This window comes from Cryptotermes secundus, unplaced genomic scaffold (assembly GCF_002891405.2).
Source record: "Cryptotermes secundus unplaced genomic scaffold, Csec_1.0 scaffold407, whole genome shotgun sequence".
In the NCBI taxonomy this organism is placed as follows: domain Eukaryota; kingdom Metazoa; phylum Arthropoda; class Insecta; order Blattodea; family Kalotermitidae; genus Cryptotermes; species Cryptotermes secundus.
The window spans coordinates 3,019,726-3,046,946 of record NW_019741981.1 but is presented as its reverse complement, the minus strand read 5'-3'; the positions used below and the strand labels follow the sequence as shown (position 1 = coordinate 3,046,946).

The 27,221-nt window shown below is 38.0% G+C and overlaps 1 protein-coding gene across 3 annotated transcripts; it reads right to left on the bottom strand.

Annotated features, from left to right (window-relative positions):
- Positions 1 to 395: 395 nt before the first annotated feature.
- Positions 396 to 26,696, bottom strand: LOC111872946 (cGMP-dependent 3',5'-cyclic phosphodiesterase). 3 transcript variants are annotated; one of them, XM_023867254.2, is made up of 15 exons: positions 26,561 to 26,695; positions 26,175 to 26,413; positions 25,059 to 25,175; positions 21,652 to 21,899; positions 19,687 to 19,796; positions 18,622 to 18,761; positions 17,231 to 17,373; positions 14,098 to 14,323; positions 12,261 to 12,445; positions 8,830 to 8,958; positions 6,731 to 6,866; positions 4,646 to 4,763; positions 4,300 to 4,466; positions 2,394 to 2,539; positions 396 to 1,026 (listed from the first exon to the last, which is right to left on the bottom strand). In XM_023867254.2, the coding sequence occupies exons 2-15, from the start codon at positions 26,286 to 26,288 to the stop codon at positions 828 to 830; spliced, it is 2,178 nt and encodes a 725-aa protein (XP_023723022.1). In that variant the 5' UTR covers positions 26,289 to 26,413; positions 26,561 to 26,695; the 3' UTR covers positions 396 to 827. The 3 variants fall into 3 exon arrangements, with proteins under 3 accessions (XP_023723022.1, XP_023723023.1, XP_023723024.1); XM_023867255.2 differs by lacking the exon at positions 26,561 to 26,695 and adding an exon at positions 26,520 to 26,543; XM_023867256.2 differs by having other exon boundaries at positions 922 to 1,003; positions 26,561 to 26,696.
- Positions 26,697 to 27,221: the final 525 nt, after the last annotated feature.

The following is a 27,221-nucleotide window of genomic DNA, read 5'->3' as shown; positions in this document are numbered from 1 at the left end:
CTGCTAACTTATGCTGCAGTTCTAAAAGTTGCAGTAAAGCTGTAAGTGAACATAAAAACCTCTGACAGCCTAAAGCAGATTTTATGAGAAAGATGATCGATGAAGACAGTTCTGCTGAGAGTCTGAAGTAACTTCAGTATTGAGGATGCTATATTTTCAGTTGCACTTGCTTGGAATGCAATTAGGCCTGTAACTTCTAAAAAAGGATGCAGAAAATTGTAGCCAAGTGTTATGTTTATAGACAGATCTTCAGACAAAACCTCTACACTTCATATTGCTGATCTCCCAGAGGAAGAAGTTAATAAAGTACCAACTCATAGAACATCTGCACAGCATTAAATGCCATGCTGTAAATGTTATTGTTTGCAGTGTTTTGTAATTATATTTTATTTGTATTTTTTTGTCATAGAACATATTAAAATTGCTTATCATGAGTCCTCATTCCATCTATCGGCAAAATCGACCTACTGGCACACTGTACTCCTCATGCATGTCAGATAAGATAACTTTTACTGTAAATTGCTTTAACAGGTACACAAGTATTACAAGAAGGTAACTATGAAACACTGCACTTAAAACTATTATAATACATCATTATTATCCTAAATGCTGTGATGAGAGTTCTAAAAATGGATTTATGGACATGTCAACTGTACAAACAACCCTTTACCCACTCTACTTAAAACAGTACTATATGGTGCTATCAGCCCAGTTTCTTCCAGGCATTTAAATCCCGAATGAAATTTTATTACGTTAGAAGGGGCAAAGGGTTAAAGACTATCGCAGCTGCAGGGTGATTCACAACTGTGGGCACCAGTGTTAGCTCTTCACTTGCAGCTTGGCATGCCACTGTGCTGCTTCAGCTTTGCCATCACTTGTTCATCAAGCTCTGGGTTGGAGAGCAGCTCATGACCTCCTCTATCCCACTGGGTAGAAAAAAGAGCATCTGCTGTTGTCCAACCTTCTCGGTTCAGTTTAGCTGCTTTCACCAGACATTCAGCTTCTGGAAATAACTCAGAAATAAGCCTGAAAAAGAAATCAGTATGAAGGCAAACATTCTCATTCAGATATGAGTAGATGAATAATAAAATGGGTCTATGCACTTAATTATATGTGCACTACAACATAATGTGTGGTCCATCTGAGAGAGTGCTGAAATACTGCAATGCTGTAGCTGCTATGAATCTGGAATTCTGGAAACTTCAAGTTCCGCTCATTTCCTTCCCTCACGATCATTTTGTCAATATGCCATTCACACTCATTCAAAGTCTTGTCAGGTGTGAAACAGCAATGTCTCTGTGTCAAAAAGAAGACCAAAGTCTACTCATGTGTTTGGAGTTGGTGTGGGAAAAAGAGGGAATAAGGATGGAAGATAACATCCCCCAGTCTGAACCTAGTCACTAACCACTGTAATGTGTTGAAATAAAATAATAAATACATGAAAATTGATACTGTGTTTGTAGTTTGATAGGGTGGTGGGCAATAATGAGTGGAACAGGGTGTAGGAGGGAGGGTCAGGGGACTAGACCACCATCAAGAGCTTTGAATACAGACTAACCTGTGTAGTCTGTTTACACTAGTCCAAAAGAGTAACATATGCACTGTATTACTTCCAGAAAAATTCAATTCTTTATTTCCTATAACAGTGAAAATTTTGAAAAACAAAAGTAGGTACTGCAGTATTTAGATACACTTGATAGAGATGGATGCTCACAGCTTCCTGACATGACCGAACAGGAGATGTGGCTTTCTGGCTGTACTGTAATAATGAATCATGAATTTCTTCCACTGCCCCACTCCACATGCATACAAGTGCACATATAAATATATACCCAAACACACACAAGCACCTGCGACAGCATGCACTCATGCACACAAACACGCTTTTTTTTTTATGAAGAAAGTCGTCTTCTGGGTTTAGGCGCCGTGTATTCTTCATTTTGGCCGACGTTTCGGAGGAACGTATCGCCTCTATCTTCAGAGCAGGTGAATGGCTTGGAATGCAGAGAGCAGTAGCTTTTTCATGTGACACTCTTCTAATTTGTGTGACAGAAAGAAAAAAGGAAATACTGGGAACAAAGTATATGAGTATTTTAAGATAGGAATTGTTTTTTTTAAATGAGATTAAAAGTGAGTGCAATTGCATTTTATGTTCATCATGATTGGTAATATTCAAATGAAGATACAATTTACGAAAGCCAAACTGTTCATTTTTAGCAACATCTAAAAGGGTAATTTTTACTTAGGGTATTCAAAAATATTAAACACACCAAACCAAAAAACATGACCACATATTTCATAATAGCAAAAGTGTCAACAAAGGCTTCTTTTTAATGAGCACTGTCTTAGTGTATATTTGCATTGGTAAATCTATTAGAGACACAAATACGCACCCATACAATGGAATAACAATGTTGTCAAGGAACTGTATCTGCAAACTAGGTATGTAGGCCTTGTCACGGTCCATTGATTCAACCGGAGAGCTACCCATCGTCTTCTCCATGTCTCCTTGTGTGAAGAACTCCTTGTATATCAGATCCTGCAGCAGTAAATTGAACAGAATGACAAAGCAATAATGCTGTTGAATCATATTCAGGAGGCGCTAAGTGTGAATCTAGCAGAGGACACTAGCTAGCTTGTGGTTGTTATGTAACCTCCCCAGTCCCTCCAGGCAACCGACAAGATAATACTGTCACGTGTAAAGTGATTATAGATGGGGTCTGGATTAGTAATTGGATTTACTGGACTCTTAAAAACTCACAACTATACGAGTAATAAATTATAGTTCTCTCACTGATTCACACTCTCTACAATACACTACAGCATGCACTAATTCAACAGTTGTCCTCTGGTAATGGCTCCCAATGTCGAGGCTCCCTCAGATTCTGGATTCATGTGCTTATTTGCTGGCGGCTGTCTCACAACTCACAAACGCAACTCCTGGCAACTGACTGCCTAGCAGTGACTGACCTCCACTGGCTATCACTGCTATCATTCATGTCTGCCTCGTCTGCAGACTGCTAACCACCCCCTGCTTAACTGTCTGTTCATCAGTTTCAGTCCTCCAGGTATAGCCTTGGAGTGGGCCCCACAGAAAACACCATTTTAAACAGCCCCTCTCATGTGTGAATAGCTGCTGCTATGCTGACATCATATTTATGGTGCTGTAACCTAGTAACAAACATCTCTTCTGATTAAAGTGTTCTTTCAATGGACATGTCACAATATCTTGATTAGGCTGTGATCATTTCCTTCCAAATCCTTTCAATTCATCATTAATTTATTATCTTACCATTTTACGTTATAAAGTCTAATTACTGACAGCATCATAAAATAGAGCACAGAAACAAGATGCAGAATCTTATAAGTAATGAGCTAAATAAATTTTTCTGAAACTGGTGTACAGCCACATGATGTTCTATAATGTAGATCAGAAAGGAGAGGGAAGTTCCTTGGAAAATGGCCACTTTGATAACCAGAACTGTGGTAAAAGGATGGATAGCAGGGCTTGGGATCTGAGGACTGTCAGGTGCCAATCCATGATCAGGTTTCTAATTGGAAGTGTTGAACCTCTGTTGGGTTCTACTGCCTGTCAGAAGATGAGCTAGGAGATCATAGTAGGTATAGTAACTGGCTATAGGCTGGATGACCTAGGGGTCAGAATCTGAGTCCCAGTAGGGTCAACAAGTTTCTCTTCTCCGTGTAGTCTAGACTGACACTGGGGTCCACCCAACCTCCTATCCAATGGGTACAGGGGCCTCTCTCCCCCAGGGGTAAAGCGGCCGTGGCGTGAAGCTGACCACCACCTCCAGCTAGTGCTGAGGTCAAGAAAATGTGGATCTATAATCCATTCCCCACATATGACCTCATGACGCAGTGCTTAATTAGTCAATTACCTTTTCAATACCTGTTAGAAGGGAGGAAAATATCTTTTAGTTATAGGAAAGGGACAGCTATTGTGTTACTTCATGCTCCATGTCAAAGAAGTCTGGGTGCAATCACAAGGCAAAGTAAATGATGTGACACTGGAGCAGTATTTTCTCAATGAACTTCCATCAATGTTCCACACTCATCAATTATTATATGCATAACCATGTATTGGTACAAGTGACCTATCAGAGGCCACAGAGGTACAGGAATAAGTCTCAACCTGATATACCTTAGAAAGCCCTCTCCAAGCCTTCTGGCTAAGTTTGTTTTACTTACAATGCACTGTGTATGCTCAGACAGCAGATAGGCATCACATCTAGATAAAATACACAACCAAAGGCTCATTTGCCAGTTCTTGCTTATACTTACAGCTGTTTGTCTTGCCACTGACCAGTGTTTTGTCTGATCACTGAGGTCACAAGCAGTCATAAAAAGGCAGAGAAGCAGGCGTCGCTGATCTTCCTTATGTTTCTGAAATTCTACCAGGAGCTTCTGTTGCTCTTCAAAAACTCTGAAGTGGGATGCTAGATCTGTTGCTGAAATCCAGAAGCAACATAGTGAACACTTCATCCTATGGGGAAGGAAATGACTGAAGTTAGGAAATGTATGAACAGCATAACAATTTGGCATGCTGGACTTTCACATAAATACCAGCATTAAGTGTTTCAATTTTCAAGTTCAACACCCTCTTTCTTGTGCTTAAAATCACACTTACCTAAAATCAGATCCCTGATCAAATCCAAACACTTTGTGTACTGCTCTCGCGGAATTCCATCCAGTATGTTGCACCCTTCTGTGTTAAGCATGCACACTGCTTGAGCAAAGTGATGCCTCTGCAACCAAACAATACCACACAGTGTCTGCAAAAAGTTTACCTCACATTTTCATTATTGTAATTCATTGTTAGTAAAATGATGGATTTATAATCCAGTCAACTACACTGTTACATTTGGCTGTCAACACATCAAAACACATCTCTACTTCATAACTTAAGACCTATAACATAATCCAAATAACAATAGATCTGACAATCCTGTAGCACTATAAGGTGATATGATTATTTTTTTTGGACATTATTCATCATACTGTTTTTTTTAACAACGTTTCAGAGACTGGATTCTGACTTTGTCTTCAAGTAAATGATTACTCAGTTGGTCCCAATCAATAGAGCTAGTCCCTATATCATCCAGACTAGCCCTATCGATTGGGGCCAATTGAGTAGGATTTGCCTGAAGATGGAAACAGAATCCAGTCTCCAAAACGTTGTGTTTTAAATATAAAAGCAGGATGATTGATAATGTCCAAAAACTCAATACTTTAATTAATATACCATCATCACAAAATTTTAGACCTTATTTGCAATAAGGTAAAGCTGGCATTAAAGGAACTGGAGGATGATGTCACATGCTCTATTCCTTAAACTCCCATTCACCATTTCTAAGCATTTCACTTCCACTTAATGAGGTTTAAAGAAAATTATGGTGATTGCACACATGAAAGTTAGAATACAGATCTCATAACATAACAGTATTATATAGAGCAGACTGTTTAAACTTTGCAATAATTTATCAATGCTTTAAAACTGTTTCAGTAAACTGAGGTGAAGTAATATTACTTCAGATTTGAAAGTTTCATGGCAGTTAATTTAATAGAATGTTCTTGGACTATCAGCCATGCAAGTTGGTTAAAAATTTCTGACATTTCAGGGACCATCTCAGTCACATTAGGCCCTGATAATGGGGACAGAGATGGTCCCTCAAACATCAGTAATTTTTAACCAACTGACATGGCTGAGAGCCCAAAAAGATTTTATTAATATTATTTTGACATGACCATGCTTTAATTAGGATGACTGAATCAAAAATACAAAACTGACAATAGAATAAAAACTCCAAGTTATCCAGTATCTAAGCATCCATACTTCTCATCCAACAAATAAATTTTCAAAAAAAATTTTTTGTGAAGTTGCTCAAAAACAAATTTGTGATGCCCATATGTTCTTACACCATGTGATGGTACTCCCAACAACCACTAGCAACACTACCCATCATCCTCCATTATGCAGCTGCCATCATAGTAGCAGTTAAGTTGAATCTGTGATTGGGTTACAGTACCTGTCAGAAATCTACCACTCATCAATTCATTACGTTGCCTAGGAAATCTCCCATGCAAGAACTAAAGTAAAAATATGTTTTGATTTTGTATTGGGTTTCTGCAAGCTTCTCTCATGCAACCAGCAAATCTCATTCCTCATGCAAGGCAGATAATGAGAAATTTGTTATATTATGATTCTGTATATTGTACTGAATGGTGTCTCTAAATCCATCCATCCAGCCATATAGTCTGCTGAAAATCAACCAATTAGTTGTGCTTGCTGACTGCATCACACTGGTTTCTTGCTTGGCTTATTCTTTGGCTATGAAGATAGAGGCAACATGTTCCTCCGAAACACTGATTGACTTCCAGTGGAATACAAGTATTATATCCCAGAAAACAGAATTCTCTTGGATGCCAACAGCTTTTGGACTGAATAACCACCACTATGTCCACAATTTATTATTCTCCTAATTTCATAATAATCAAAGTAACTCAAAAGGTTTACACCAAATATGGTAAATGCTTTTAATAAAAAACAAGTTATTTAGCAAATGGTAATTAAATTCCTATAGCAAGTTACTATTGAAATGTTATAAGAGCAGATCTATGACATACACCCAACAAGGTTAAAGCACACTTCCCAACCTACATAAAATTGGCAATGACAAAATATGAAAATGGTGAACAAGGTATAATTTTGTACCTCCATGATAGAACCTTCAGAGCTGTAGAGGTTGGCAAGCACAGTGCCTGACTGTGTCTGAAACGAGTTGGTTGTTCCCCGGTGATCCAAATCATGACAGACACATGATACCATAAGTGCTAGGGATTCTAGCGGCCTGAAATTGGTAAAATATTTATGGTCACATATTAGTTATTTTTCATGCATGTATTAATAACTGCATGGAGCTTTGGTGTTGAATGGATGGTTCAAACAGGCCTTGGCACTAAAAAAGTGACAATTTAACAGGCAAAATATTCTGCAAGCAGAAGTAGAAAGGTCTACCCTAATCAAGACATACAGAGTGTCTCAAGGGAAAAGATCAATATTCTGGGAGGTCAGAGTATCAGTCATTCTAAGCAAAAAATTGTACATGTACATGTGTCCTATTCTGAACAGTTTCCAGTATGGAGCTATTACACTGTATAGTTCCAAAATTGTTGAAAAGAGAGAGTACATACTGTTTTTATATCAGTGACAAAGTGAGAAAGTTGGTACAGTTTACCAGTATAATACAACACCAATGCACTTTGCAACTAGAGTGAGGGCATGGCATGTTGCTCGTCTGAGTGCATCTTGACATTCATTCATTCAGGCGATAACAAGAAATAGCTCTATCTCAGAAAATGTTCAGAATAATACACATGTATATGCACACTTTTTTGCTTAGAATGACTGATACTATGACCTCTCAGAATACTGACCTTTCTTCCTGGGACCCCCTGTATTACTTGCTTACTTACGGAGGTGAGTCCTTCTTGAGGAGAAGCCTAATCTGCAGCTACTCAAGAATTTTCCAGCATTTTATGGAACCAGAAGGTTCAGTACTGTGTTCACAAGAGCCCTCCACTGGTCCCTATCCTGAGTGAGATCAATCCAATCCATACCATCCCATCCTCTCTCTCTCTCTCTCTAAGATCCATTTTAATATTGTCCACCCACCTACGCCTTGGTCTTCCCAGTGGTCTCTTTCCTTCTGGCTTTCCCACCAATATCCTATATGCATTCCTCTTCTCCCCCATTCATGCAATATGCCCTGCCCACGCCATCCTCCTTGACTTGATCATTCTAATTATACTTGGAGAAGAGTACAAGTCATGAAGGGGACCCCCTGTATATGTTTTCTAAACTTCTTTACTGTACAGCACACCTCAATGACCTTGATGTTTGTTTAATCATTCATCAACTCCATGGAGCGGAGTCCTTAAAAAAGACAGCAATTCAACAAGAAATAAACTCCTTCCCCCCAGCAGTGACGTAGCGGCATAGGAGCGCTGTCGTTACTACGGTAACAGGCAAGTCAACACTCCTTCCCCTACCCCACCAGCACCCCACCACCCTGCCCTACCCCGCCACATTATGCAAGTGCCTTCAACCTCTTGTTTCTTCTCTTTTGGCCCAATTATTCTTCTCATCACACTGTTCTCAGACACCCTCAATCTATGCTCTCCCCACAGAAGGAGAGAACATCCATATAAAAGAGAAGATAAAATTTAGTTTTGTATATTTTAATGGCATGGAAAAAGATTCTGAAATGGATGGTAGCAAAAATTCCCCAGATTCAACCTGCTCTCAGTTTCTTTGTGAATGTGATTCTGATTTGTTATTGCTGTCCTCAAATATGTGAACTTCACCAAATTTTCAAAGAATGTATTGTTATATTTTAACAAATTTGTCCTGCATTCTGACAATGAAACATGGGCATGGATTTAGATTCGTCTGTATTTATGACCATTTTTTGACCAACCTACTTACAAGTGTCTAGACCTTAAAAGATTTTGGTATTGTCATGTACTACCAATAATTTTTTGTAAGCTGAACATTTATGCTAAACTGGGCTTCATATAAAATTAGTGTTCTTACTGGCTGAAATGTATTGAAATTAAATTCATCTGACTGCTGTTAGTGCAGAACCCCAACATCAAATTTTATCAAAATCACTAAAACTGTGATACTCCCTGAAATTATTTTTTATATATATTCTGTAATTACTTAGACAAAAGGAAAAGAAACCACAATGGTTTGCCATGTCAACACTTCCCAAGTTTCAAGTGACAAATTCTGATGGTTTGTAAACTTACGTGATGAATCCTTGCTTTATAAGGTCCAAATTCTTAATCAGTAGAAATGCAAAGTGAACTGTACAAAATGCATGCCTCCAGTTATGGTATGGAGTGTCTCGATAACCCTTTTCCACAAACAAAATGAATCTGCAATACAAAATGTGTAATTGAATTCAGATTACTTGAAAATGCTGCTCCACTTGCAGACATTATATGTCCAAATGAGACAGATGATCATGAATGTGCAGATAAAGATCTGGAAGATACAGCTGTAGCCAATTTCAAGCTGCCCTTCTGACATTCACCTAGAGACTGGAATAAATCACAGCAATATACAGTAAGAAGCAGTTCCTTCCATCTTACATAATCCCTGAGACATCATGTTCTTGATACATTTACGATCTTCAGACTACTACACAACTCATAATCAGATGAGAGAATAACTGAAGTTAAGTTAAATAAGTGAAGGTCATTCTGAGCTCTGTAAATACTATACATATAGTGATATGGCACTTAAAATTCAGAGTCTTGAAGTCAGAACAATGTTGCAGAGGTATCCACCGCTGAGCAATGTTGAGTACCAATCACCGACAGCCGTGTGAGCATATCATGACCAATTCCTGATGGGCACAATAGTTGAGGAACTGCTGGGGCAATGTTTTATGATCAGTACACAGCAAGCCTATGAGCCAACAGATGAACACCCATTATCAGAGCCTGAAGCTTAGCAAATTGAGTGTAAAGGCACAGCCAACAAGCAAGCATGATATAACAGCTATAAAAGAACAGTGTATACTGTGCAATTATTTATCAACAGACAATTCAGTTTCAGATAAATTTAATTACCAATCCAAACCCCATGTCCATTCACTATCATGTGACAATGTGTTACAGGTAAAGGAGTTACAAATGAGTATAGTAGAAAAATTTGGAACAGAAAAAAACTGTATCATAAAGAAAAACTTCACTCTGTGACGTTGGAAAGGGTAGAACATATACACTTCAAAGCTGCAGAAACAGAGATAAAACACTTGGGAATGTATCACTAATATTCATTTCATTTCATTTCATTTCATTTCATTTCATTTCATTACAAAAGGACTACAAAAATCCATCATCTTCTCTTCATAGGCTTTTCTTTCAGTCTCCCTTCTCTCCATAATTTCTTAAAGGCTTTCCTGTTTGCTCTCCTTTTTTCCAGTCGGCGTCTAATTTGTATTGTCAGGCTTTTAGGTCCTCTTCCATTTTGGTCTGCAGGTGGGTACATAATGGTTCCACCTGATCACAGGGTGCATGTGCGGCTAGCATTTCCATTATTTGTTGCATCATTTGTACCATTTTCAAGGTATGACTACCCAATTCAATCTTCGATCCAATGTAATAATAAATTTTTCCACCGTTTCCAGTTATCATGAGTTTATGCCTGCATGACTAGTGACACCAAATTGTCACATATTTACAGTCGTAACCAGCATTGATGAATCCAATACAATCCAAGCCACCAACTTCTGACAACAACAGTCATGTGTGAGGTGATAAGCGGGATGAAAATGATCGGTTCTAGCTCGCATGATTGGATTTATTGGCATTTTGGTTACAATCTCTCCTAATCACATTTAAGTACAGCACTAACACTGATTTACACTTTATAATTCACTGTTACACATACACACTAGTCCTCTCCTGGTAATGCAATTAAAACACAGGAACTAGTGCTTCAAATAACTACAAATATTGCATATAAAGAAAATATTCAAATCACATTATAAATCCTCACAGGCTGACCTCCTGTATTCTTCTGTACTCCTGGTTCCAATTTGCTCTGTTTGCATGCTTCTGCCACTACTATTTCTCTCTCTATAATGAATTCAAAACTCAGAACTCAGGACTCTGTCACTCACAACTAGTTCCAATTAGCTCTGAACTTACAGCTCACAGTTCTTGTCATATGGCCACAGCACAGACCGCACAGGAAACACAATTCCATAGCTGATAACACAGACTGCACTGAAAACATATCATGTGATATCTTGTCAGTCACCTAGCAATGAGCTATAAACATTGGTTGCATTGTTGTAACGCACTCAACTGAAGGTTGTTTACAGGTTGCTACCTAAAAATGCTCTGTCCATCCACGTTACAATATTATATGTACACAAAGATTAATAATACTTCACTTACTTTACTTCATTTTAGTGATTAACCTAATCTAATATTAACTAACTACTAAGGGCCTTCCGTACATAATGCCTCCTATTTTTTTTAAAGAAAACTACAACAGATACAGAAATCATAATAACACAGTTAAATAGAGCAAGATTTCAGCTACTTACAGCTATTTTTCCACATAATCACCACCATTCGTTATGCACTTTTGGCATCGATGAACAAGAGCCTGTATGCCGTGCCCATAAACGTCTGTGCCAGCAGAGGCTAGCCAATTTCTTACAGCTGCAATGACAGCATTGTTGTCTGGAAAATGTTGCTTACGTAGTCCATCTTTCATAGGCCCAAAGAGATGGAAGTCTGAAGGTGCTAAATCGGGGCTATAAGGTGGATGTGGTAGGACAGTCCAGCCAAACTTTGCAATGTGCGCAGTGGTCACCAAACTGGTATGGGGTCTAGCGTTATCGTGTTGCAAGCGAAAGGTTGTCTGCTTCTCTGGCCTGACTCGGGAAATACGGGCTTTCAGCTTAGTCAGCATCGTCTTGTAGCATTCAGAATTGACAGTCCCTGGCCGTTATCTGCTGATCTGTTCGGATGAGGCGCTGTTCATTGTGAGGAGTGGTAGCTGAGCAGGGACACCCATGGCGTGGCTTGTCGTGCACTTCACTTTCGCCATTTTTGAAACGCACTACCCACCGAATCACTGTGCTGACATCCACTGTACTGTCTCCGTACACCTTTAGCAAGTGTCAATGGATGTCAATGGGTACAATTTGTTTGGCAGTGAGAAATTCAATAACACATTTCTCTTTCATACGCACTTCTATGTCAGACGCCATTTTGGTAGACTGCTATCTGTCGCATGACAACCAAATTAAGAGTACACTGGCGGGAAGGTTCAACCTTTACTACAACACCACCAACATCCAGCTCAGACGTTACATATTAACACAAAAAAAATAGGAGGCATCATATATGGAACGCACCACGTAGTTTAAACAGTGAGTCAACTACTTTCTAGCATAAAAAACCAATTAAACTCATTTATCCTCTCCCACTGACAGGATATCCTGCAACTGGACAGTGTCTTGTACTTACTGCTCAATTATATGAACCAAAAGAACTGTCAGTTGTTGAAACGTTTAGGATATTTTCAAAAACTAAAGAACTGTTTGGTTGTCATAGTTTAAAAACTTAGCCTTTCTTTACTCCAACATGCTGCAGTCTTATGACCCAAAATGCAGATGAGTCAGAAACACATAACTCTTTCCAGTCGTGCTCACCTTGCCAGTGTCTCACGTCTAATGTTAAACAAGACATCAAGTTCCAGATCGGTAAACATCAGGAAAGTATAACAGGCCATTTCTTCCCATGGCAGTGAACGAGGTGAGAATGTGAAGTTACTAAAGTTAGATGTGTTGTGACTATTAGGACAGGCCAGCAAGAGCTCAACATCCTCATCACCAACCTGGTGAGAGAAAAATTGGTTAATCTACAATTCACTGCTCAAAATTGAAACCAAATTTCATACAATTGGTTCCTTTTGTGTTCATTAGTTTATTGTGCACAACATGGTTCTGCAGGTATAACATGTCTGTCAGTTAGGATAACATTTTTAACCCTCTGCATGCCACAAACTGACTATATAATCTCAGATAGCCTGTGTTAAAACTGCCACATCCAAACAGAGCAACTTGCTGTTAGTCAATTAGTAGAGCATTTTTTCAACAGATGGCATCATACTAATGTTTAGAGGAAAGACCAGGGGTGGAAAAATAATGGAAACACAAAGAAATTGAAAAATAGAATTTGTGTTGGTTACACTGAAAGAACTTCAGATGACAACATTGAAGGTTCTTCTTCCATCCATTTACACTTTGTAGTGCTTGTGTCAGTGTACTAGTGATTGTGTTGAGTGACAGTCCATGCAAAGAATTCGAAAATGGGACACTTGTCCGATCTTGAAAGAGGACTGATCATTGATGCATGCTTAGCTGGAGCATCTGTGAAGGACTGTTTCAAAAATCACAGAACTACCTCAGCAGAACTGAATATTCATCTTGGAGACCGTTTCCACAAAAACTGTCTGAAATGAGCTTCACAAATCCAACATTCACGGTAGGACTGCAACTGCTGAACCTCTGATTACTTAAAGTAATGCTCAAATGTAAAAATGGCGTCATTACCATAAAACCTGGACATTGGACAAATGGAGACACGCGTAATATGGTAAGATGAGTTGTCCTTCATGCTGTTCCCTACATCAGGAAGAGTTTACATTCGGAGAACACCCAAGGAGGCCTAACATCTGGAATGCCTGGTTCCAACAGTAAAACAAGGGGGAGGTTCTATGATGGTTTGGGCAGCAATATCATGGTACAGTATTCTGTTTGTCAAATTATTATTATCCTTCATGGCCGAATTACTGCAAAGGAATAAGTGGACAGGTTGGATAAACAAGTGCACCCCATGATCCAGATGTTATTTCCAAACAATCAAGTATTACAAGACAACAATGCTCTCATTCACACAACTGGAACTGTTTACTCATGGTTTGAAGAGCATGAAGGTGAACTGCAACATCTTCCCTGGCCAGCACAATCACCAGATATGAACATCATTGAACTACTGTGGTCAGTTTTGGAGAGTGGGTGAGGAACAGATTCCCACCTCCAACATATCTAAAGCAACTTGAAGATGTTCTTCAAGATTGATATAAAACTCTACTAGGGACTGCTCAAAACTTGTACCATTCCATTCCAAGATGGAATACAGCTGTAATGAAGATAAAAGGTGTTCCAGCACCATATTAATAAAGAAATATGCACATTACCTGTAGTGTATCCATTATTTTGTACAATCCCTGTACATATGACATTTAAATTCATGGTAATGACCTGTAGATATATAACCCTTCAAGAGGGCAGTAGGAAATCATCTTCCACCCCGGTAAATAAGATATCAATCCCTTTTTACATGACCCTCATGTGCAAACCGATAGTGGTTATCAGAAAATTCTCAAAGTTTGAGAATAAAAAATGAATCAATAACTTTTCTTTTGACTTGATGTCGAAAATTTTGAGACACACAGATGCCTAACAAATACTTCTCTGCACATACCTTCATATGGTACATCATGAGCTCATTAATCAGCTGATTCCTAGCCTGAGCTTCTTGTATCTTCCTGTAGACTAAACTGTGCATGATGCTAATGCCACAGTAAGCACTAAATACCATGGCAACCTCCTCATCAAGCACATCAAAATAGAGGCCATTCTTCTTGTTGCAGAGTTGGGCCACACCAATAACGTCTGTATCTTTCCGGATGGGGAAACACAGGATGTTCCTAAAAAGTGTACAAAAGAAAATACATTTACATTCTCAGTTGTTATTGCTTTTTGCTTACAATGAATTCTATCAGACCTTGAAAATGAACATCTTCACATGAACACTAGTTAAAATATGTTAAATAACATAAATAAGTGCATGTAATGTGCATGTGTGGCAACCACCTGGAGTGGCACAGTTCTAGGACAGCAAAAATTTCAGCGTGGGAAATATTTTAGAAACTTTTCTTTGCTTACTATTATGAAAATATTAAATTCTCATAATTTGTTATTGTAACCATTGTCAACAATCTAAACATATAATGCAACAATGTAAACAGAACAGTTTTTTTAAGAATTATGACACCAATGCAGTTTTCATCCCAGTGCATGTGAATGTTGTGTTACTTACTAACTGCAATGAAGTTTTTGAGAAAGTTGATCTGTTTTACATGAGGGTGCAGTGGGGGAGGAATGTGTTGTCACATGGAGTGGCATTTTGGCCCATGCCAGCCCTACATACGTGTGCGTACACATACATGCATGTGCCACACACACACACACACACACACATTGCATTTTGTTGTATGCCATACATCCTCAGATTCCACTGTAAAATGAGCAAAAAATCACATCCTCCAAAAGTTCATTCTTACATATGACAGGCAACCATTGTTTAAGCCATCATCATCAGTGACTTGCAGGGATAGCACGAGTTATAATATTTGAGCATGAGAGGTGAACAGAAGACAAATGGTGGAGTTTCACGAGCATTGTTCTCTCACGTGCTTCACATGCATGATATTGCAACCACGCCAATGCAACAGATAAGACACTGTGTCACGCTAAAGAATCGCTGGCATGACACAAAGTTGAGATCAGAAATTAGGCATGTTGTCTGTGGAATTCATATTTGATATTCTGCTTTGAAATAATCTTCTTATACATCCAGCGTTTAAGGAAAATGTGTTACAGAACATAACCAAGTTCAACAAAATACTTCATATAATAGAAAAAACTACACTTCGTTAACACTTAATCCCACCAACCCAGATTTTTAGAGAAAATGTTAAGGTAATCTGAGGCAGCTACACGAGAGAAACAAAACTGCATTGCCGTGAGCAGCAGATTCCTTAATCACAGTAAAGTGTACACCCGAAGATGGCTGATAAGGCTGAGACATGCAGTGTCAATGAAGAAAAACAAAGCGTGAATAGTAATTAACACTGCACACATACAACACAAAGTCAAAATGCAAAGTCAGATCTATGCAGTGCAACAAGATGCTGCAATAATCGTATAACATTATGTAAAGGCAAAGTTGTTCATATGCTTAACTAATTAAGCACTATGCCATGAAGATGTAGGGGAAAGAGCCCCAGGTACCCATTGGATAGGAGGTTTAATGGGCCCAAGAGGCAGTCTGGACAATGTAAGGAAGAGAAAAATCTTGACCCTAGTGGAACTCAAACTCCAACCACTCAGTCATCCAGCCTGTAGCCAGTAGCTATACTGACTGCACTATCCTTTCTCCTCCAGAGAAAATGCATTACTTTTATAAAAAGATAAAGTAGACAGCAACACTTTCCACAATGAACCACCTTTACAGTCCTCAAGTGAAACATTCCATAATGTTAGAAACTGAAATGTGAGCAAATTCTGCAATAAAATATTGTGTGCGCACTCACGCGCCTGTGCACGCATGAGAGAGAGAAAAGAGAGACAGCCATGCACACATGTAATATTAACATTTCAGTTTCTTTTCCAAAATTAATTTCTGTAAAATCTAAATCCAACCTGTACTATCAACTGTAAAACTTCATGTTCAATATTTGGTATTGTAGCATTATCAGTGAGTCCTTTTATGTCTGTATTAGTGTTTTACCCCTTTAGTGAACAAGCAGAACAGGTCTCTGCATCGATCTTGGTGAAAATAAACTTACCACTTGGTGACATTCTTTTGTCCACTGCAGCTAATTACAAGAAGACAATGCAGAAAAGGGAAGCAATGCAAAAAAGCATTCTTTCCTAGTTATAATGGCAGAATGTTTAATTTCTAAGTTATCTGATGATACTGTTCCAACTACAGATGTTATATAGCATTAAAACACATGGACAGTCATGAACAAATGAAGGATACTGTGACATGATACGTGAAAACTGTAAACGGCTCAGTAAACACATTCCAACAGAAGCAAACACACATGTTATCTGTGGTCGGCGCTGCACTCGCTGCTCCACAGTGGTATGGTAAACACATCTGTGCAGCAGTGAATCAACATGCAACAATAGAGGAAGCGGTGTTTTTTTCTGTGGGTTTTAAAGGTAAAGCTATCCCTGTAACAAGCAGTTGAGGCTCCCACATTTTATAGACAACTGGCTCACATACAGTGGTGAAGTGGTCAGTCTCATGCACCAGACACCCTTTACACCCACAAAGATTTCTGGTTCTCATTTCTGTTAGAGGCTGAGTCAACACCAGACCATAGTGTGGCTGGAAGGATTAAGACAACTTAAAAATCTAATGGCCTCATCATGAATCGTACATACAACTTTCCAGCTTGCAGCATAATGCCTCAACCAACCACACTACCGCAAGGCCCGAATGTGGGTTTTAGGAAAAAAAAAAAATAGAATGGTGTACATTCCTCAAATTTAAGATGCACCTCAATTTTTCAATGTGAAATAATGTGTAAAATAAATGTCTTATATTTGAAGTAATATAATATAGTGTAACCATACACATAAATTGTGGTGCCTGAAACAAATAATAAATTATTCACACACAATATGACATTACAATACACTATTTCTAACAATGATATGGCTAACAGGCTCAAACATAAGAGGAAACAGGGACGATTATTGAGTTGTGACAAGATAAAAACAGCAAAAGTACAAAAAGGCAATTTTAAAGTCAGGTATACCTTGTCTTGAAACCAGTTATTTCATCAATGCCCTTATAAAACAGTGGGTGTGAGTAGGCATTACGAATGTTGAGTACCTCCCCTGTATTTGCCACATGTCCTGCAATACCCTGATTCTTGGCAATACGCATTTCCTTCAGTGTCTAGAACAGAATTGCGTCAAATATAATAATGAACAACATCCTTAACTTGATATAACTCATTTAATGAATCTCTGGGGGAACAGTTTTCTTACACTAAGCTGAGGTTTTCACTGGACAGAGGTTATGCAAACTACCTCAAGAAACTGTTGAGGTAAGATTTGTTATACATAGCCATGATAACATGTTATTTATCTAAGTAAACAAACTATTTCCTCATGAACAAATATCAAATTCACATCTAAAGTAATTAATGACGTAAGAAAAACAATGAATAAACTTCAGTCAAAAATCAAAGTAAGACGGATGCCATGCACCCACACATCCACAGGTGTATTCAAAATGTGGCCACGCCACACACTGTCAACATCATCTTGACTTTCTCCATGACACCTTTGGTCCACATGTGATTTCCGGTAACCATCTTGAATGTCAAGCATTTAGGCAACTTGGTCACCTAACAGCCTTGACATTAATCACCATCATTTCTTTCTTTGTGAATTTATGACAGAAATTCTGTTCCCAAAACTCAAGGATGAAGTTCAAGAATGTGGTCATCCAACTGTGTCGAGAATTTATGGAGTACATGCCATATGGTCATAAAAATATACATTCATCTTTCAGAAGATACACAACAGGAAAACAAACATATCGAAAAAGCAGTGCAGTAATGATAAATTTCTGTGTTTTCATGACTGTGTGCATATGCAAATTTGTACCATTATGTTAGTTACAGTACCCATGTGAAGTTTAAATAAGGGAACATTTCATATACCACCCCCTGCACTCTCTCTATGAATAATTCCCATATGTTTCATGCAAATTATTCATAGATGAATGAGAACACAACTTTTCTCTTGTAGAAGCATGTATAACCAGTCCATGGTCATAAATAAATTTTCAGGAACTGAAAGTAGGAAAGCATTTTTTAATCTGGTATGTAAGGGTTAATATGAGGGCCTGACACACTTAAAACTCAAAATCCCACTCACAGAAGAGGGGAAAGATGGTCCACATAAAAAACTGCACCTGATTCAGCTAGGTTTGACCTTGAGACTTTCTGCACACAACAATGTCTGATGTAATATTACATCAAATATGGATAGTCACACAGTATTTATGTTTTATGTACATACAGAAAAGCCAACATATGGCTGACTGATATTTCGGCAACACATACATAGCAATGCTTCTGAATTCCCAATATGCACACATAATGTACTTGAACTATTCAGCCCCCTTATATCTCACCTCCTTTGATGTTTCCCCATCAAAAATGTTAGCCACCAAATGATCATGTTCTGAATCTAGCAGAAATAATGAGCATCTCTCAGCATTTGTAAGTTTACGTGCCTCCCCCATGATTTCTCGCAATAAATCTGTCAGGTCACCTAGAAACAGCATCAAAATTTTTAAATCACTGACATATCCTGTTCTCTCAGGAGAGACTGAAGAACAGTTGACAGAAGGTTCTGACCAGCTTCACTAGTGATGCTTTGAGCCCCATCAAAAATTTTTAAGCCTGTTTTTCACAGAACTTTAGGATTCAAGCAACAAGTTATAAGAGGAAACTAGTAAGTTTGTTAACTACACTACAAACTTATTATCCATTATTAAAACATGAGGTACTACTAACATCAAATCCTGGCAACAGACAAAAATATTTCCATCCACCACCCATACTGACTAGGAAGCCGGGATGGGGCAGCCGGCATAGAGACTGGCTACAGGCTGAACGACTGAGGGGTTGGAGTTCAAGTCCTAGTAGGATAAAGAATTTTCTCTTCTCCACACTGTCCAGACCGGCTGTGGGGCCCACCCAGCCTCCTATCCAATGGGTACTGGGGGAACTTTTCCTGGGGGTAAAGGGGAAGAGGCATGAAGCTGACCACTTACCTCCAACTAGTGCCAAGGTCAAGAAAATGTGGATCTATACATCCACTCCCCCACATGCCTTCATACAGGGAAAACTTTACTTTACCTTTATTCATACAGACTGCTCACATTCCCAATGTATCCTCCCACCTCTTGTACAGTTTTCCTCACCAAAATTCTGTATACCTGTTGCTGCACCCCAACCATACCATGTGTCAAACACACCAATGACCTCCATGATTCCATATTAGATGCTCCATATCAACACAAAAATTACAAAATAACTTAAAAACCTAACAGTAAAAATAATCTTAACATATCATAATTTTATCTCTGACTTGTGTTTTTATGGCTTACCAATATAACCACATAAACTGATATGTACAAAGAGCAGGCTCATAAAATATCTCAAACAGAGTTAAGTTATCAGTTGTAACTCACCTAAGTGAGAGAAGATGTTTTTTGCAACAGCTAACATAGACTGGCACTGCAGCCTCTTTCGTTTCTCTTCCTCATATGCAAATGTATTCAGCATGGTACCCAGACAGTATCTGTAACCATGCCAAACCACCATAGAATTGCAGCCCATCTTCAATGATTCTGAATGCATAAGCAATTTAACATGTAGAAAAAAGAAACTATAATATTTGCCCAGTTATAAGTTGTATTTGTTTTAATACAGAGTCTGAGTTTTCCAGTCACTATTCAGTGCAGTTCTGAAATAATACTAGTATACTTGTAATTATACTCATCAAACTGGTTTACTGACATTATTATGTGTAACATGGATCAGTACTGACAAATATAATCAGGATTCCATGTTCATCTCCAGTTGTAGAAGTATACAAAACAAATGACAACCTGCTTGTGCTCAGGAAAAAATACATACACATGCCTCAGCAAAGTATTATGCTTTTCTTTATGATTATATGAAAATTTCTCATTACTCAGATGCTAAATTGGGAAAAACAACTCTTTCTATATTTCTCTAAATACTGCACTAAGATGACAAAAAATCTTTCATTCAGGAGCACATTTTCCTCCAGGAACTACATGATACTCTATAACATTTTACGTACAATTGCTTAACCGAATCCTTTGAAGTAAAAGTAAGTAAAGGTATCCTTGTAACAGGCCATGGAGGCCCATAGGGTTGTGAGATGTTTCAGCAACCCTAAATACAAAAAGGGAGGGGGGATTTTGGAATGTCATTTATCTGTCTGTACATGCCCCTCATTAGTACCCGAATAGTTGGACAGATTTAATTCCTATTAGGTATTCAAGAGTTTATCCAACAGAGGTTGGTGCCTTGTGAATATCAACATTCTAGTTCCAAAATGAGGGCACCTTCAGAAAACAAAATGGTCTTTTCTAAAAAATGGGTCTAACAATTCAGATTTAATTTTTGTTATCTGTGAATATCATCGCCCTAAATAAAACTGTGAAACACTTGGGGCCAAAATGCTTATGTAACACATACTCGTACATATCCTTGCTTATATAAGCAATGACCAAGAACGGTCTACTGAACAAAAAAGAATTTCATTTCCAAGGTAATGCAGTCAAGATCAATCTTACATGAGAAAGTATGAACAATGTTTTTGCATGAATTTTGCTACTGTTAATATTCTTAATGTTATGTCTGATGTTGGTACTAAAAATTTTTATAATACTTTCTATCACTGCAATTAGTATTGTTATTTTCTGTATCTACTTTGGTGCTGGATTTCCATGACAAGTTGAATGCAGAAATCATTCTCCCAGATATGCAAGAAAATACAGTAGAACTTGGTTATAACGTCATCAAAGGGACCTAAAAATAGTGTCGTTATAAACGAATGTCGTAACCGAAATGGGCACTTCCACAGTAGCCTTATGTTAGTCACGTAAAAATCTACCAAAAAACGAGTTAAAATGTTGCATTTTTTTAGTGAAATACGTAGTTAAGTACAGACTAACGTAACATTAACGTGGAATTGCCCAAATGTGTAATATCAAAGACATATTACAGCGCTTTTCACTGACAATACACACCGCACTAATACTGTATATTAAAGGTAGGCCTACTCACCAAATTACAGTAGATTACATCAATTGTTGTGCCTTACTGTACCTAGATACGAGTACAGTAATCAGTTATCTTCATCTGTTTCCTGTTACTTGCCCAATACACACTTTCTAAATTACGTTCAATGTCCATATCAGAGAAATTCAGGAATGAAAATGACGTTACATACGAGGTTGATGCATTTGTGCATGTCATACTAAGCAAGGTATAAAAACAGTTGCTTTATGAGGAATTAGTTCGTACCATTGAATATTTGACGCAATAGACAAGGTGTCGCAGAAACCGATGTTGCTATAACCAAGTTTTACTGTACATACGTACAGAGAAAATAAACTAACCGAAATAGTTCTGTTACCAGATTGGCGCATGCAGACTCAGTCATCCCTTTTTCATCATAATCAATAAGGCAGACTACAAGAACTGCATAGTTTTCCTCAGGATGACACACTGGTACATTAAGAAAAGTTCTAGGTTCAGGTTCAATGGTTGCACGTAGATTCTTGAGTAGTTCTATATCCAGCTCAGATGGAATACCCTCAACAGAACATCGACATTGTACTGTTGTGTTCAGATAACTGTCAGACAACTGCAACAAAACCACAGTTTGGCCAAAATCATTTTGGCTGGAAATATTTGACCTTTATTATGTACAATACAATGAGATAATAAATTTTAAAATTCAGCAGCTAAAAAAGTGAAGTGATATTTTATCATGCATACCTTGTGATTTATACATTTCACTGGTCTTGATACTCATTTATTGCTGATACATTTCTAAGAATGCAGATACAAATGTGCCTTCGCAAGTACGCCATATCTCTGCCTTAACTTACAAGTAACTTAGGTCTCACTGGTTGAAATTTTGACATTCTGTATGATACTTCCCCAAGTCCTACTAATGTCCACATTATCATCCAAGTTTTCAAGGCTGTAAACCTGGGTAAGATTTCATTTTCATACTGTTCTTTAACTTATACATCATTTAACTTCTTGAAATTAAATCTTTCCATATCACATTTTTGTGGTGGTCATCTGTTCAGCAAGAGCCCCTTTTTAATTCCTGTATCATCCCATCGTGATGAGCACCACAGTATGGTCCTCCAGAAGATTGGACAGCAAGTACACTTGAATGCAGTCCGTGTCACTGATCTGATTACATCCTCCGATCAGGAAACAACCAAATGTCTTCACAAATGTTGTGATGAGAGAATATTGTATGGCTTCTCTTGACAGATTTCTGCATTTGGTAAAATTTACTGTTCTAATCCCATTACCATACATGGTTTTATGTAAAGTTTCATTCCAAATTATCAGTTTAAAAATATTTTTCTCTTCTTACATTTGCATTTAAATCTATCAAAATTCTCATGTTGTATTTCAGGTACTGACTGAATATATGTCCTACTTCCTCACAGAACTTTTTTTTATCGTCACTACTACTACTCCCAGTTAGTGCATGCTCTTTCAGAACATTATCACAGAAACTTCCTCTTGAATATTACATATGACATCCTATAATTAATAAATTCTAGCCTCTTTTTAATAGAAGAATGCTGTCTTCTGGGATGTGGCACCGTGTAGATATTGTGCGAATTGACGTTTCGGAGGAATTTATCGCCTCCATCTTCAAGGTAGAAAAATCTGCCAGGTAGGAACCAGCATGAGCAGGTGGCTGCATGCTGGTTCCCCACTCGTGGATTTGTCAACCTTGAAGATGGAGACAACACATTCCTCTGAAACATCAGTTCACACAAGATCTACATTGTGCCACATCACATGAAAGAGCATTCTTCTTAATCACCGCTGTGAAAATCTCAAATCTTACTCTTTTTAATAGTTGATGATTCCCTTAGGCATGAAAAAGTACTTACATTTCAACACAAAAATGTGATGAATACTACCTGCTAGTTTAGTACCACAACTATCTCATCAAGATATCTCAACAAGTTTATATTTTGCTAATTCTCTTAGTAATGCTTTCCTTATCCCTGACCTATAGCAACTCCTGACATTTAGATTATTTCACAGAATTTGCCAAAGTCTGCAATCCTGTGTAAGACGCTAGATTTTTATGGTGAAAGCTATCATTAGCATGAAGTATCATCAGGTTTTCTTTAAAGTAGTTCAGCAATTAGTCTGCCACCTAAAAGGGCACATTTTCAAACTGGGACTGACAGATGACACAACTTGTGAAAGGTGCCTACAAGAAGATGAATCAGCCACACACATCTTATGTGATTTTGAGGCTATATCTCATCTATCACCACCTGGGTCAATTCTGCATGGAACCAAATGACTTTTATGACGCCTCCATAAATAAAGTCCTACATTTCATTCGAAGAGTTGTATTAAAAAAGGGTTAGTTAGTTAGTTAGTTAGTTAGTTAGTTAGTTAGTTATTAGAGAGGGTGGGTTTCCCCATGCACTTAGACCTGTAGTGGTCCATTGTGCTTCCCTCTAGATTTCTACCAGTCTCTATATCCTACCGGTATTGGTGCTTACCATCAGTCCCGCCCAGCCAGCGAGACCGGCTCTCAAATGGCTGAGAAGTATCTATAATGCTTCCCCCATCTACCGGAGGTATTAGTGACTGCTGTTGGGCAGCAAACGTCCGCAATTTTGTCTCAGTGGCCTCCTTTGGAGGTATGAGGTTCTTTTACGTGCCGTAAAGCTATGACACGGGACCCACGGCTTAAAGTCCCTCCCGGAGGACTTGTTCCCTGAATTTTTCCGCCCTTAAAAATTCGACGACCTCCACCGGGTATTTGAACCCGTGTACTACGAGTCATGAGGTGGGAACGTTACCTCTAGACTACGGAGGCCGCTTAATAAAGGGTTAATCCAAAGGGAAGCGATCATTGAAGGTCGCAGTGGGAGAACCGGTTTTCATGGCTCACCCCTCATCCTCATACTCATACTCAGCAATCTGTGAAGTGTTGTAATAAAACAAAATACCTTGAAATCATCTGCAGGTTTCAATTATTCATACATCTTACCCCCTTCATTAGCCCTAAATTCAGGAGCTCACTGATTGGAAATGAAAAATCAAATCAAAATGTCAATAATGAACAGATTAACATTGGGAATGCTTGTTGAAATTCAGTTCTGAATCTTTTCTTCTCATTTACTATCTAAAAATGCAGAGTAAAATACCCAAAACTATAATTTCAGCCATACTTTTGTGTGGGTGTGAATCTTTGTCTCTCACAATAAAGTAAGAACATAGTGAGCATGTTTGAGGGCATGCTTAGACCTAAGAGTGACAAAGTGAGGGGGGTCTTGAAGAAAACTGCATAATGAAGAGCTTAGAATTTGTTCTCATCGTGCATTATTAGGATAATTAAAGAAAAAAAAAATGTAGCACACGCATGCGAGACATCGGAAATCTGTGCATGATTTTGTTTGGGAAAATCTGTTGGAGAACATCATTTGGCAGACCTTTACACAGATGGAAGGTAAATATTAAAATGGATCTTAAAGAAATCTGATGGGAGGGTGTGGCTTGGATTCGTTTGGTTCACGATAGGGTCCAATGGTGGATGCCTGTGACCATGTTAATAAACCTTCAGGCTCCACACAAGGAAGTGAATCTTGAGATTTTAATTCTGATGCATATGCCACATTGGTAACAACAGAAGGTCCTCTTCTAACAGTGGCACCAACCCCTATAAATGAACTTATGCACTGAGTTATAATAACTCACGAATGTAGCTTCTTTTGAGTACACTTCCATGTGTTCAACTTACTGGAAATCTCATTTCCTGTTGAAGAACTTTTTCACCAATTACTTGAACTACAGCTTCTTCGGTCTCTTTTAACAGTGGAACCAAAAAGACTGTTGATGAGCCAGTCTGTTTCTTAAGCTGTGGAATAAATTTATAGTTAAGTTTACAAAAACAAACCGAGCAAGATCCTTATTAATAATAAGATGAAAGTTACCATCTAAGTGTATCTAGATATACAAACACAAAAATAGCACCTATATGGTATCTAGATATATTTAAATGTTAACTTACATCTTGTTTTAACACAAACAGTATACTGGAAAAATGAACCCTATCAGAACCATCCATAATGCTGTTTACTGACTATCAGTTTTGTCTTCTGCATAACTTTAAATGTGTTTTATAGCAAAAACATTATGGTGTTTTAAAACTATACCAGTACCAAACACAGATACAAGTTGGAGATAACCAACTGTTACCCCAAGTACAGTGCATTAATAAATGTTCCCTTAAAGCAGGCCCATAAAACATGATGCAAATGCATACATCGGAGGACATATGACCATAAATATTACTAAACAATTAAGACAATTGAATAAAAAGTACTGTAATGTTACTACTGTTTTGACCACCTCAGCAGGGTGGGCATTACATCAGAAACAAACCAGCCAACTCCATAAGACTATATATTTCACAAACTCTTCTTTTACACTTTTTGTTATATGAAAATTAATTTCTGCTGATCCTCTGTTCATACTGTAGCCATTAATTGATTGATTGATTGATTGATTGATTTATTTCGTCACTGTAGATCATTGTACATGATATATGACAAGTCAAGTTAATTCTGAATATTAACAATTTGATATATAAGTAGATTAAAATTACAATAGTTACAATTTTTTACATTCTTATTTGTGGAGAATTTGATGTCAACAACTTAAAAATTTTATTAATCAATGTCAATAAAACTGTTTTTACAATTATGACACCAATTACAGTTCTCATGACATTATTCTGAAGGAGTTTTGTGAAGTTTTAGTCACCTGCAGCATCAATGGATTTGTGTCAGTTTACTCTTGGAAGTAATCAACACTGCTATTACTACTGCTACAACAATTCAGTTCAGAAACTTACATGGTTATTTATTTTAATCTGCATTTCTCGAGCATTTCTGTCGTACAGAGTTGAGCATAGCTGGAGTATGCTGGCTGGATCACTTGACACATGCTTGAGTGTTGAGCAAGCCATAATTGCATAATTGAGGTTATGTACACCATTAATACCTTAATCTCGTTTGTTACATGTCAGGTCACATTGTAATGATTTGTTCATCTGCTTATTTTCCCTTGTGTCTTTATAGGTGCTGAAATTACCTGAAAATAACAAATGTCATTCATACTATGGCACAAAAACTTGTCCAAATTATTAAGTTCTGAAATTTCCAAACGTTTTATCAATTCTTAATATATTGTAACATACTCCTACACCTTCTACCCCTTCCACCCTTTCTACTTACTTACATGGTAGGTTAGAAATATATTGTAATGTCTGTGGTATGATCAGAATCACGGATCGCCAGAATTACTTCCCTATCTGCGCTTATCACCACTGTTTACACCACAGATAGGTCTACTCAGGCAAGCAACAACATTACTTCATGTGGGGCTTAAGAGTTCTCACAGCGGTTGTTACTGTAGTCCGTTTAAGTCAACCGACGTTTCGGAGGGCCATACAGACCCCATATTCAGGGTCAATGAATAGCTGAGCAAGAAACCAGCGTGTAAAGCAAGCGGCAATCTCTACTTCCCTTCGCGTTGATTTCTTGCTCGGCTTATTCTTCGACTCTGAAGATGGAGGCGATATATTCCTACGAAACGTCGGTTAACTTTTAATGAACTATTCAGTGTTATATCACAAACATCACTACATGTATATTGTGAGGAACACACATATGGCGATAGGCACAGATCGTTTTAAATCAGTAGGAACTACCGTTAAAAAATTCTCCGAACTGCTGCTAAATGTATAAAAAGAAACTAAAAAAATAAAAAAGTCTGTAATAAATTAAGAACAAAGCAGGCTCAGTGTGTGCGCTATTTCTGTTATTTCTCGTTAAGTTTTGCGCGATTTGTTTGCCACCAAAAAAGCTGTCTGCTGCGGGTGGGAATTTTGCCGGCTAAA